The sequence below is a fragment of the Bombina bombina genome, chromosome 6, assembly GCF_027579735.1.
Source record: "Bombina bombina isolate aBomBom1 chromosome 6, aBomBom1.pri, whole genome shotgun sequence".
NCBI classification, from domain to species: domain Eukaryota; kingdom Metazoa; phylum Chordata; class Amphibia; order Anura; family Bombinatoridae; genus Bombina; species Bombina bombina.
This window is the reverse complement of record NC_069504.1, coordinates 839084328-839098152: the sequence shown is the minus strand read 5'-3', so window position 1 is coordinate 839098152 and position 13825 is coordinate 839084328. Positions and strand designations below refer to the sequence as shown.

General features: G+C 43.2%; 1 protein-coding gene across 5 annotated transcripts in view; it reads left to right on the top strand.

Annotated features, from left to right (window-relative positions):
• GMCL1 (germ cell-less 1, spermatogenesis associated) overlaps positions 1–13825 on the top strand; it is a 509303-nt gene that overhangs the window by 209943 nt on the left and 285535 nt on the right. For all 5 annotated transcript variants that reach the window (XM_053718223.1, XM_053718225.1, XM_053718220.1 and 2 more), the window contains one exon: positions 10210–10294. In XM_053718223.1, coding sequence (XP_053574198.1) covers positions 10210–10294 — 85 coding nt within the window. The remainder of the gene's footprint in view (positions 1–10209; positions 10295–13825) is intronic.

Here is a 13825-nt window from a genome sequence, read left to right as displayed (position 1 = left end):
ATGCTACTTTAAATAAAAGTCAATCTGTACAAATTGAACATATTTCACCAAACAACGAGGGGAGAGTTATGCCGACTAACTCGCCTCACGTGTCAGTACCTGCATCTCCCGCTCGGGAGGTGCGTGATATTGTAGCGCCGAGTACATCTGGGCGGCCATTACAAATCACATTACAGGATATGGCTACTGTTATGACTGAAGTTTTGGCTAAATTACCAGAACTAAGAGGTAAGCGTGATCACTCTGGGGTGAGAACAGAGTGCGCTGATAATATTAGGGCCATGTCAGACACTGCGTCACAATTTGCAGAACATGAGGACGGAGAGCTTCATTCTGCGGGTGACGGTTCTGATCCAAACAAACTGGATTCAGATATTTCAAATTTTAAATTTAAGCTGGAAAACCTCAGTGTATTACTAGGGGAGGTGTTAGCGGCTCTGAATGATTGTAACACAGTTGCAATACCAGAGAAAATGTGTAGGTTGGATAAATATTTTGCGGTACCGGCGAGTACTGACGTTTTTCCTATACCTAAGAGACTTACTGAAATTGTTACTAAGGAGTGGGATAGACCCGGTGTGCCGTTCTCACCCCCTCCGATATTTAGAAAGATGTTTCCAATAGACGCCACCACACGGGACTTATGGCAAACGGTCCCTAAGGTGGAGGGAGCAGTTTCTACTTTAGCTAAGTGTACCACTATCCCGGTGGAGGATAGCTGTACCTTTTCAGATCCAATGGATAAAAAGTTAGAGGGTTACCTTAAGAAAATGTTTGTTCAACAAGGTTTTATATTGCAACCTCTTGCATGCATTGCGCCTGTCACGGCTGCAGCAGCATTTTGGTTTGAGTCTCTGGAAGAGACACTTGAATCAGCTCCATTAGATGAGATTACACACAAGCTTAAAGCCCTTAAGTTAGCTAACTCATTTATTTCAGATGCCGTAGTACATTTAACTAAACTTACGGCTAAGAATTCCGGATTCGCCATTCAGGCACGCAGAGCACTGTGGCTAAAATCCTGGTCAGCTGACGTTACTTCTAAATCTAAATTGCTTAATATACCTTTCAAAGGGCAGACCTTATTCGGGCCCGGGTTGAAAGAAATTATCGCTGACATTACAGGAGGTAAAGGCCATGCCCTGCCTCAAGACAGAGCCAAACCTAAGGCTAGACAGTCTAATTTTCGTTCCTTTCGTAATTTCAAAGCAGGAGCAGCATCAACTTCCTCTGCACCAAAACAGGAAGGAGCTGTTGCTCGCTACAGACAAGGCTGGAGACCTAACCAGTCCTGGAACAAGGGCAAGCAGGCCAGGAAACCTGCTGCTGCCCCTAAGACAGCATGAATCGAGGGCCCCCGATCCGGGAACGGATCTAGTGGGGGGCAGACTTTCTCTCTTCGCCCAGGCTTGGGCAAGAGATGTCCAGGATCCCTGGGCGTTAGAGATCATATCTCAGGGATACCTTCTAGACTTCAAATTCTCTCCCCCAAGAGGGAGATTTCATCTGTCAAGGTTGTCAACAAACCAAATAAAGAAAGAGGCGTTTCTATGCTGCGTACAAGATCTTTTATTAATGGGAGTGATCCATCCGGTTCCGCGGTCGGAACAAGGACAAGGGTTTTACTCAAATCTGTTTGTGGTTCCCAAAAAAGAGGGAACTTTCAGGCCAATCTTGGATTTAAAGATCCTAAACAAATTCCTAAGAGTTCCATCGTTCAAAATGGAAACTATTCGGACAATTTTACCCATGATCCAAAAGGGTCAGTACATGACCACAGTGGATTTAAAGGATGCTTACCTTCACATACCGATTCACAAAGATCATTACCGGTATCTAAGGTTTGCCTTTCTAGACAGGCATTACCAGTTTGTAGCTCTTCCATTCGGATTGGCTACGGCTCCGAGAATCTTCACAAAGGTTCTGGGTGCTCTTCTGGCAGTACTAAGACCGCGAGGAATTGCGGTAGCTCCGTACCTAGACGACATTCTGATACAAGCTTCAAGCTTTCAAACTGCCAAGTCTCATACAGAGTTAGTACTGGCATTTCTAAGGTCGCATGGATGGAAGGTGAACGAAAAGAAGAGTTCTCTCTTTCCACTCACAAGAGTTCCCTTCTTGGGGACTCTTATAGATTCTGTAGAAATGAAGATTTACCTGACAGAAGACAGGTTAACAAAGCTTCAAAATGCATGCCGTGTCCTTCATTCCATTCAACACCCGTCAATAGCTCAATGCATGGAGGTGATCGGCTTAATGGTAGCAGCAATGGACATAGTACCCTTTGCACGCCTACATCTCAGACCGCTGCAATTGTGCATGCTAAGTCAGTGGAATGGGGATTACTCAGACGTGTCCCCTACTCTCAATCTGGATCAAGAGACCAGAAATTCTCTTCTATGGTGGCTTTCTCGGCAACATCTGTCCAGGGGGATGCCATTCAGCAGGCCGGACTGGACAATTGTAACAACAGACGCCAGCCTACTAGGTTGGGGCGCTGTCTGGAATTCTCTGAAGGCTCAGGGACAATGGAATCAGGAGGAGAGTCTCCTACCAATAAACATTCTGGAATTGAGAGCAGTTCTCAATGCCCTTCTGGCTTGGCCCCAGTTAACAACTCGGGGGTTCATCAGGTTTCAGTCGGACAACATCACGACTGTAGCTTACATCAACCATCAGGGAGGGACAAGAAGCTCCCTAGCAATGATGGAAGTATCAAAGATAATTCGCTGGGCAGAGTCTCACTCTTGCCACCTGTCAGCAATCCACATCCCGGGAGTGGAGAACTGGGAGGCGGATTTCTTAAGTCGTCAGACTTTTCATCCGGGGGAGTGGGAACTTCATCCGGAGGTCTTTGCCCAAATACTTCGACGTTGGGGCAAACCAGAGATAGATCTCATGGCGTCTCGACAGAACGCCAAGCTTCCTCGTTACGGGTTCAGATCCAGGGATCCGGGAGCGGTTCTGATAGATGCTTTGACAGCACCTTGGACCTTCGGGATGGCTTATGTGTTTCCACCCTTCCCGATGCTTCCTCGATTGATTGCCAGAATCAAACAGGAGAGAGCATCAGTGATTCTAATAGCGCCTGCATGGCCACGCAGGACTTGGTATGCAGATCTAGTGGACATGTCATCCTGTCCACCTTGGTCGCTACCTCTGAAACAGGACCTTCTGATCCAGGGTCCCTTCAAACATCAAAATCTAATTTCTCTGAAGCTGACTGCTTGGAAATTGAACGCTTGATTTTATCAAAACGTGGTTTTTCTGAGTCAGTTATTGATACCTTAATACAGGCTAGGAAGCCTGTTACCAGAAAGATTTACCATAAGATATGGCGCAAATACTTATATTGGTGCGAATCCAAGAGTTACTCATGGAGTAAGGTTAGGATTCCGAGGATATTGTCTTTTCTACAAGAAGGTTTAGAAAAGGGTTTATCCGCTAGTTCCTTAAAGGGACAGATTTCAGCTCTGTCCATTCTTTTACACAAACGTCTGTCAGAAGTTCCGGACGTTCAAGCTTTTTGTCAGGCTTTAGCTAGGATCAAGCCTGTGTTTAAAACTGTTGCTCCACCATGGAGTTTGAACTTAGTTCTTAATGTTTTACAGGGGGTTCCGTTTGAACCCCTTCATTCCATTGATATCAAGTTGTTATCTTGGAAAGTTCTGTTTTCTCTTGTTAAGTGTATCCAGTCCACGGATCATCCATTACTTATGGGATATTAACTCCTCCCCAACAGGAAGTGCAAGAGGATTCACCCAGCAGAGCTGCTATATAGCTCCTCCCCTAACTGCCATTACCAGTCATTCTCTTGCACCCAACGAATAGATAGGATGTGTGAGAGGACTGTGGTGATTATACTTAGTTTCATACCTTCAATCAAAAGTTTGTTATTTTATAATAGCACCGGAGTGTGTTATTCCTTCTCTGGTAGAATTTGAAGAAGAATCTACCTGAGTTTTTCTATGATTTTAGCCGGAGTAGTTAAGATCATATTGCTGTTTCTCGGCCATCTGAGGAGAGGTAAACTTCAGATCAGGGGACAGCGGGCAGATTAATCTGCAAAGAGGTATGTAGCAGCTTATTATTTTCTGACAATGGAATTGATGAGAAAATTCTGCCATACCGATATAATGTAAACTCAGCCTTAAATGCAGTAGCAGCAACTGGTATCAGGCTATCATGTATGTATATTTTACACTTCAGTATTCTGGGGAATGGCACTTCACTGGAATTATACTGTATGCATAAAACTTTAGCCTAATTTGCAGGGACTAGCAACAGGCTTTTTAATAACACTCAATTTATTAATGTTAAACGTTTTTTGCTGGCATGTAAAATAGTTTAATTTTCTGAGGTACTGGGTGAAAAAATGTTTTGGGCACTATTTTTTTCCACTTGGCAGTCGTTTTATTTAATTTATGACAGTTTACTGATCTCTCTCACTGTTATGTGTGAGGGGGAGGGGCCTTTTTTGGCGCTTTTGCTACGCATCAAAAAATTCAGTCAGAAGTTTGTCTTCCCTGCATGATCCGGTTCATCTCTACAGAACTCAGGGGTCTTCAAAACTTGTTTTGAGGGAGGTAATCACTCACAGCAGAGCTGTGAGATTGTAGTTGACTGTGATAAAAAAACGTTTATTTCTGTATTTTTTTTCTGCTATCAGGGTTAGTTATCCTTTGCTAATGGGAGCAATCCTTTGCTAAAATTGTGTTTTTTACAAAGATTTGATGCTATAACTTTTCAGTTTATTAATTTTCAACTGTCATAACTTTTTCTGTGCTTCTTATAGGCACAGTACGTTTTCATATTATAGTAAATTACTTGAAAAGTATTTCCAAGTTGCTAGTTTATTTGCTAGTGTGTTAAACATGGCTGATTCAGAGGAAGATATCTGTGCTATATGTGCTAAAGCCAAAGTGGAGCCCAATAGAAATTTATGTACTAACTGTATTGATGCTACTTTAAATAAAAGTCAATCTGTACAAATTGAACATATTTCACCAAACAACGAGGGGAGAGTTATGCCGACTAACTCGCCTCACGTGTCAGTACCTGCATCTCCCGCTCGGGAGGTGCGTGATATTGTAGCGCCGAGTACATCTGGGCGGCCATTACAAATCACATTACAGGATATGGCTACTGTTATGACTGAAGTTTTGGCTAAATTACCAGAACTAAGAGGTAAGCGTGATCACTCTGGGGTGAGAACAGAGTGCGCTGATAATATTAGGGCCATGTCAGACACTGCGTCACAATTTGCAGAACATGAGGACGGAGAGCTTCATTCTGCGGGTGACGGTTCTGATCCAAACAAACTGGATTCAGATATTTCAAATTTTAAATTTAAGCTGGAAAACCTCCGTGTATTACTAGGGGAGGTGTTAGTGGCTCTGAATGATTGTAACACAGTTGCAATACCAGAGAAAATGTGTAGGTTGGATAAATATTTTGCGGTACCGGCGAGTACTGACGTTTTTCCTATACCTAAGAGACTTACTGAAATTGTTACTAAGGAGTGGGATAGACCCGGTGTGCCGTTCTCACCCCCTCCGATATTTAGAAAGATGTTTCCAATAGACGCCACCACACGGGACTTATGGCAAACGGTCCCTAAGGTGGAGGGAGCAGTTTCTACTTTAGCTAAGCGTACCACTATCCCGGTGGAGGATAGCTGTGCCTTTTCAGATCCAATGGATAAAAAGTTAGAGGGTTACCTTAAGAAAATGTTTGTTCAACAAGGTTTTATATTGCAACCTCTTGCATGCATTGCGCCTGTCACGGCTGCAGCAGCATTTTGGTTTGAGTCTCTGGAAGAGACACTTGAATCAGCTCCATTAGATGAGATTACACACAAGCTTAAAGCCCTTAAGTTAGCTAACTCATTTATTTTAGATGCCGTAGTACATTTAACTAAACTTACGGCTAAGAATTCCGGATTCGCCATTCAGGCACGCAGAGCACTGTGGCTAAAATCCTGGTCAGCTGACGTTACTTCTAAATCTAAATTGCTTAATATACCTTTCAAAGGGCAGACCTTATTCGGGCCCGGGTTGAAAGAAATTATCGCTGACATTACAGGAGGTAAAGGCCATGCCCTGCCTCAAGACAGAGCCAAACCTAAGGCTAGACAGTCTAATTTTCGTTCCTTTCGTAATTTCAAAGCAGGAGCAGCATCAACTTCCTCTGCACCAAAACAGGAAGGAGCTGTTGCTCGCTACAGACAAGGCTGGAGACCTAACCAGTCCTGGAACAAGGGCAAGCAGGCCAGGAAACCTGCTGCTGCCCCTAAGACAGCATGAATCGAGGGCCCCCGATCCGGGAACGGATCTAGTGGGGGGCAGACTTTCTCTCTTCGCCCAGGCTAGGGCAAGAGATATCCAGGATCCCTGGGCGTTAGAGATCATATCTCAGGGATACCTTCTAGACTTCAAATTCTCTCCCCCAAGAGGGAGATTTCATCTGTCAAGGTTGTCAACAAACCAAATAAAGAAAGAGGCGTTTCTATGCTGCGTACAAGATCTTTTATTAATGGGAGTGATCCATCCGGTTCCGCGGTCGGAACAAGGACACGGGTTTTACTCAAATCTGTTTGTGGTTCCCAAAAAAGAGGGAACTTTCAGGCCAATCTTGGATTTAAAGATCCTAAACAAATTCCTAAGAGTTCCATCGTTCAAAATGGAAACTATTCGGACAATTTTACCCATGATCCAAAAGGGTCAGTACATGACCACAGTGGATTTAAAGGATGCTTACCTTCACATACCGATTCACAAAGATCTTTACTGGTATCTAAGGTTTGCCTTTCTAGACAGGCATTACCAGTTTGTAGCTCTTCCATTCGGATTGGCTACGGCTCCGAGAATCTTCACAAAGGTTCTGGGTGCTCTTCTGGCGGTACTAAGACCGCGAGGAATTGCGGTAGCTCCGTACCTAGACGACATTCTGATACAAGCTTCAAGCTTTCAAACTGCCAAGTCTCATACAGAGTTAGTACTGGCATTTCTAAGGTCGCATGGATGGAAGGTGAACGAAAAGAAGAGTTCTCTCTTTCCACTCACAAGAGTTCCCTTCTTGGGGACTCTTATAGATTCTGTAGAAATGAAGATTTACCTGACAGAAGACAGGTTAACAAAGCTTCAAAATGCATGCCGTGTCCTTCATTCCATTCAACACCCGTCAGTAGCTCAATGCATGGAGGTGATCGGCTTAATGGTAGCAGCAATGGACATAGTACCCTTTGCACGCCTACATCTCAGACCGCTGCAATTGTGTATGCTAAGTCAGTGGAATGGGGATTACTCAGACTTGTCCCCTACTCTGAATCTGGATCAAGAGACTAGAAATTCTCTTCTATGGTGGCTTTCTCGGCCACATCTGTCCAGGGGGATGCCATTCAGCAGGCCGGACTGGACAATTGTAACAACAGACGCCAGCCTACTAGGTTGGGGCGCTGTCTGGAATTCTCTGAAGGCTCAGGGACAATGGAATCAGGAGGAGAGTCTCCTACCAATAAACATTCTGGAATTGAGAGCAGTTCTCAATGCCCTTCTGGCTTGACCCCAGTTAACAACTCGGGGGTTCATCAGGTTTCAGTCGGACAACATCACGACTGTAGCTTACATCAACCATCAGGGAGGGACAAGAAGCTCCCTAGCAATGATGGAAGTATCAAAGATAATTCGCTGGGCAGAGTCTCACTCTTGCCACCTGTCAGCAATCCACATCCCGGGAGTGGAGAACTGGGAGGCGGATTTCTTAAGTCGTCAGACTTTTCATCCGGGGGAGTGGGAACTTCATCCGGAGGTCTTTGCCCAAATACTTCGACGTTGAGGCAAACCAGAGATAGATCTCATGGCGTCTCGACAGAACGCCAAGCTTCCTCGTTACGGGTCCAGATCCAGGGATCCGGGAGCGGTTCTGATAGATGCTTTGACAGCACCTTGGACCTTCGGGATGGCTTATGTGTTTCCACCCTTCCCGATGCTTCCTCGATTGATTGCCAGAAACAAACAGGAGAGAGCATCAGTGATTCTAATAGCGCCTGCATGGCCACGCAGGACTTGGTATGCAGATCTAGTGGACATGTCATCCTGTCCACCTTGGTCGCTACCTCTGAAACAGGACCTTCTGATCCAGGGTCCCTTCAAACATCAAAATCTAATTTCTCTGAAGCTGACTGCTTGGAAATTGAACGCTTGATTTTATCAAAACGTGGTTTTTCTGAGTCAGTTATTGATACCTTAATACAGGCTAGGAAGCCTGTTACCAGAAAGATTTACCATAAGATATGGCGCAAATACTTATATTGGTGCGAATCCAAGAGTTACTCATGGAGTAAGGTTAGGATTCCGAGGATATTGTCTTTTCTACAAGAAGGTTTAGAAAAGGGTTTATCCGCTAGTTCCTTAAAGGGACAGATTTCAGCTCTGTCCATTCTTTTACACAAACGTCTGTCAGAAGTTCCGGACGTTCAAGCTTTTTGTCAGGCTTTAGCTAGGATCAAGCCTGTGTTTAAAACTGTTGCTCCACCATGGAGTTTGAACTTAGTTCTTAATGTTTTATAGGGGGTTCCGTTTGAACCCCTTCATTCCATTGATATCAAGTTGTTATCTTGGAAAGTTCTGTTTTTAATGGCGATTTCCTCGGCTCGTAGAGTCTCTGAGTTATCTGCCTTACATTGTGATTCTCCTTATCTGATTTTTCATTCAGACAAGGTAGTTCTGCGTACTAAACCTGGGTTCCTACCTAAGGTGGTCACTAACAGGAATATCAATCAAGAGATTGTGGTTCCATCTTTGTGTCCTAATCCTTCTTCGAAAAAGGAACGTCTGCTACACAATCTAGATGTAGTCCGTGCCCTGAAATTTTATCTACAGGCAACTAAGGATTTTCGACAAACGTCTTCCCTGTTTGTCGTTTATTCTGGTCAGAGGAGAGGTCAAAAAGCTTCGGCTACCTCTCTCTCCTTTTGGCTTCGTAGCATAATACGGTTAGCCTATGAGACTGCTGGACAGCAGCCTCCTGAAAGAATTACAGCACATTCTACTAGAGCTGTGGCTTCCACTTGGGCCTTTAAGAATGAGGCTTCTGTTGAACAGATTTGCAAGGCTGCAACTTGGTCTTCTCTTCATACTTTTTCCAAATTTTACAAATTTGACACTTTTGCTTCTTCGGAGGCTGTTTTTGGGAGAAAGGTTCTTCAGGCAGTGGTTCCTTCCGTATAAAGAGCCTGCCTGTCCCTCCCGTCATCCGTGTACTTTAGCTTTGGTATTGGTATCCCATAAGTAATGGATGATTCGTGGACTGGATACACAAGAGAAAACATAATTTATGCTTACCTGATAAATTTATTTCTCTTGTAGTGTATCCAGTCCACGGCCCGCCCTGTCACTTTAAGGCAGGTAATTTTTCCATTAAACTACAGTCACCACTGCACCCTATGGTTTTCCTTTCTCTGCATGTTTTCGGTCGAATGACTGGTAATGGCAGTTAGGGGAGGAGCTACATAGCAGCTCTGCTGGGTGAATCCTCTTGCACTTCCTGTTGGGGAGGAGTTAATATCCCATAAGTAATGGATGATCCGTGGACTGGATACACTACAAGAGAAATAAATTTATCAGGTAAGCATAAATTATGTTTTTGTCACCTTTTCCTGTAATTCCATTCTGAAATTGTGAGCTTTTCAGTTCCTGTTAGAAATGGAAGTGCAGAACACTGTTATATTCCACACAGCCATTGGTTGCACACTCTAATTACTTATTTATAACTGTCCCTAATTGGCCACTGCATAGAAGGTAACCTAAGTTGCAACATGGCAGCTCCCATTGTTTTATTGACAATACAACTTTACAGTTTTTTTGTCACTATTTAAACAAATAATGAAACTTTAAAAAAAAAAAATACATATACATGTTATCCTCAGACTATTATGTTATCATTCTATCAAGCATTTATTTAGTTTTGAATGTCCCTTTAAGCAATGTGGATTAGCCATACTGAAATTGGTGATTGTAAGTTTAATTAATAAATATGGGAGAAGTCTACTAACAGGAAACCAGAAGACACTATAGGCTTAGGATAAAGAGTTATCTGCTCTATGATTTTACTATGACTCACATTTCGAATCAGATGCATTAACACCTAAGCACTTAACATTTACCAGTTCACAGCTTATATGTCTGTCCTTTTTATGTTTAATTGCAGTATCAGTATGATGAAGCAGTTAATTTGTTCCCCAGACTTGCTGGTCACACAAGTGGAAATGGACGTCTATACCGTTCTCAAAAAGGTATTGAAGCTCACCCTTAAAGGGATAGTATAGTCAAAATTTAACTTTTATGATTCTTATAGAGGATGCAGTTTTAAGCGGTCCACGGCGTCATCCTTACTTGTGGGATATTCTCTTCCCCAACAGGAAATGGCAAAGAGCCCAGCAAAGCTGGTCACATGATCCCTCCTAGGCTCCGCCTTCCCCAGTCATTCTCTTTGCCGTTGTACTGGCAACATCTCCACGGAGATGGCTTAGAGTTTTTTGGTGTTTAAATGTAGTTTTTATTCTTCAATCAAGAGTTTGTTTTTTTAAAATAGTGCTGGTATGTACTATTTACTCTGAAACAGGAAAGAGATGAAGATTTCTGTTTGTAAGAGGAAAATGATTTTAGCAACCATTACTAAAATCGATGGCTGTTTCCACACAGGACTGTTGAGAGGAATTAACTTCAGTTGGGGGAAACAGTGAGCAGACTTTTGCTGCTTGAGGTATGACACATTTCTAACAAGACTCGGTAATGCTGGAAGCTGTCATTTTCCCTATGGGAACCGGTAAGCCATTTTCTTAAGTTTAAGTAAAAGAATAAAGGGCTTCATTAGGGCTTAAAAAACTGGTAGACATTTTTCTGGGCTAAAACGATTACTTTACTAAGTATATTTGGCAGATTATTACTTTTAATAGTTGTTAAATCTTGGGGATTGTTTTAATAAAAACGGCAGGCACTGTATTGGACACCTTTTTCACTGGGGGCCTTTTCTAGTCATAGACAGAGCCTCATTTTCGCGCCTCTAATGCGCAGTTGTTTTTGGAAGCTAAGATCCACTGAAAAAGCTTATAGAAGGCATCATTTGGTATCGTATTCCCCTCTGGGCTTGGTTGGGTCTCAGCATAGCAGATACCTGGGACTGTATAGGGGTTAAATGTAAAAACGGCTCCGGTTCCGTTATTTTAAGGGTTAAAGCTTTCAAATTTGGTGTGCAATACTTTTAAGGCTTTATGTTACTGTGGTGAAATTTTGAACAATTCCTTCATACTTTTTCACATATTCAGTAATAAAGTGTGTTCAGTTTGAAATTTAAAGGGACAGTAACGGTTTTATTGTAAAACGTTTTTTGTGCTTTGTTGACAAGTTTAAGCCTGTTTAACATGTCTGAACCATCAGATAACGATGTTCTATATGTATGAAAGCCAATGTGTCTCCCCATTTAAATATATGTGATATATTTGTGTCATAATGTCCAAACAAAGTAGGGATAATAATGCCATAGATATGATATTGCCCAAGATGATTCCTCTAATGAGGGGAGTAAGCATGGTACTGCATCATCCCCTTCTGTGTCTACACCAGTTTTGCCCACACAGGAGGCCCCTAGTACATCTAGCGCGCCAATACTTATTACCATACAACAATTAATGGCTGTAATGGATAATTCTATTGCATGCATTTTTTCCAAAATGCCTACTTATCAGAGAAAGCGTGATTGCTCTGTTTTAAACACTGAAGAGCAAGAGGACGCTGATGATATCTGTTCTGACATGCCCTCACACCTATCTGAAGGGGCCAGGAGGGAGGTTTTGTCTGAGGGAGAAATTTCAGATTCAGGGAAAATTTCTCAACAAGCAGAACCTGATATTGTAACTTTTAAATTTAAATTTCAACATCTCCACACACTACTTAAGGAGGTATTATCTACTCTGGATGATTGTGACAATTTGGTCATTCCAGAGAAATTAGGTAAGATGGACAAGTTCCTAGAGGTTCCGGTGCCCCCCGATGTTTTTCCTATACCCAAGCGGGTGGCGGACATAGTAAATAAGGAGTGGGAAAGGCCCGGCATACCTTTTGTCCTCCCCCTATATTTAAGAAATTAGTTCCTATAGTCGACCCCAGAAAGGACTTATAGCATACAGTCCCCAAGGTCGAAGGGGCGGTTTCTACTCTAAACAAACGCACTTCTATTCCTATAGAAGATAGTTGTGCTTTCAAGATCCTATGGATTAAAGGTTAGAGGGTTTGCTTAAAAAGATGTTTGTTCAGCAAGGTTACCTTCTACAACCAATTTCATGCATTGTTCCTGTCACTACAGCTGCGTGTTTCTGGTTCAAAGAACTAGAAAAGTCGCTCAATAAAGAATCTTCGTACGAGGAGGTTTTGGACAGAGTTCAAGCTCTTAAATTGGCTAACTCTTTATTATTTTAGATGCCGCTTTGCAATTAGCTAGATTAAGCGGCGAATAATTCAGGGTTTGCTATCGTGGCGCGCAGAGCGCTTTTGCTTAACATCCCTTTCAAGGGTAAAACACTGTTTGGAGATCTCACAGGTGGAAAGTGAACATAGAAAAAAGTTCTCTGTCCCCGTCAACAAGAGTTCCCTTCTTGGGAACAATAATAGCTTCCTTAGAAATGAAGGTTTTTCTGACAGAGGCCAGAAAATCAAAACTTCTAAGCTCTTGTCAGGTACTTCATTCTGTTCTTCTTCCTTCCATAGCGCAGCCCATGGAAGTAATAGGGTTGATGGTTGCGGCAATGGACATAGTTCCTTTTGCACGAATTCATCTAAGACCATTGCACCTGGGCATGCTCAGACAGTGGAATGGGGATTATACAGACTTGTCTCCGACGATACAAGTAGATCAAATAACCAGAGATTCACTCCGTTGGTGGCTGACCCTGGACAACCTGTCACAGGGAATGAGCTTCCGCAGACCAGAATAGGTCATTGTCACGACCGACGCCAGTCTGGTGGGCTGGGGCGCGGTCTGGGAACCCCTGAAAACTCAGGGTCTATGGTTTCGGGAAGACTCTCTTCTCCCGATAAACATAATGGAACTGAGAGCGATATTCAATGCTCTCAAGGCTTGGCCTCGACTAGCAAAGGCCAAATTCATAAGGTTTCAATCAGTCATCATGACGACTGTTACATATATCAACCATCAGGGGGTAACAAGGAGTTCCCTGGCGATGAAGGAGCATCCGGGGGAGTGGGAACTCCATCTGGAAATCTTGGCCCAAATAACTCAATTATGGGGCATTCCAGACTTGGTTCTGATGGCCTCTCGTCAGAACTTCATGGTCCCTTGTTACGGGTCCAAATCCAGGGATCCCAAGGCGACTCTATTGGATACAATAGTAGCACCTTGGATCTTCAACCTAGCTTATGTATTCCCACCGTTTCCTCTCATTCCCAGGCTGGTAGCCAGGATCAATCTGGAGAGGGCTTCGGTGACCTTGATAGTTCCTGTGTGGCCACGCAGGACTTGGTATGCAGACCTGGTGAATGTGTCATCGGCTCCACCATGGAAGCTACCTTTGAGACAGGACCTTCTTATTCAGGGTCCATTCGAACATCCGAATCTGGTTTTCCTCCAACTGACTGCTTGGAGTTTGAACGCTTGATTTTATCAAAGCGTGGGTTTTCAGATTCTGTAATAGATACTCTTATTCAGGCTAGAAAGCCTGTAACTAGAAAAATTTACCATAATATATGGAAAAAATATATCTGTTGGTGTGAATCTAAAGGATTCCCATGGAACAAGATAAAAATTCCTA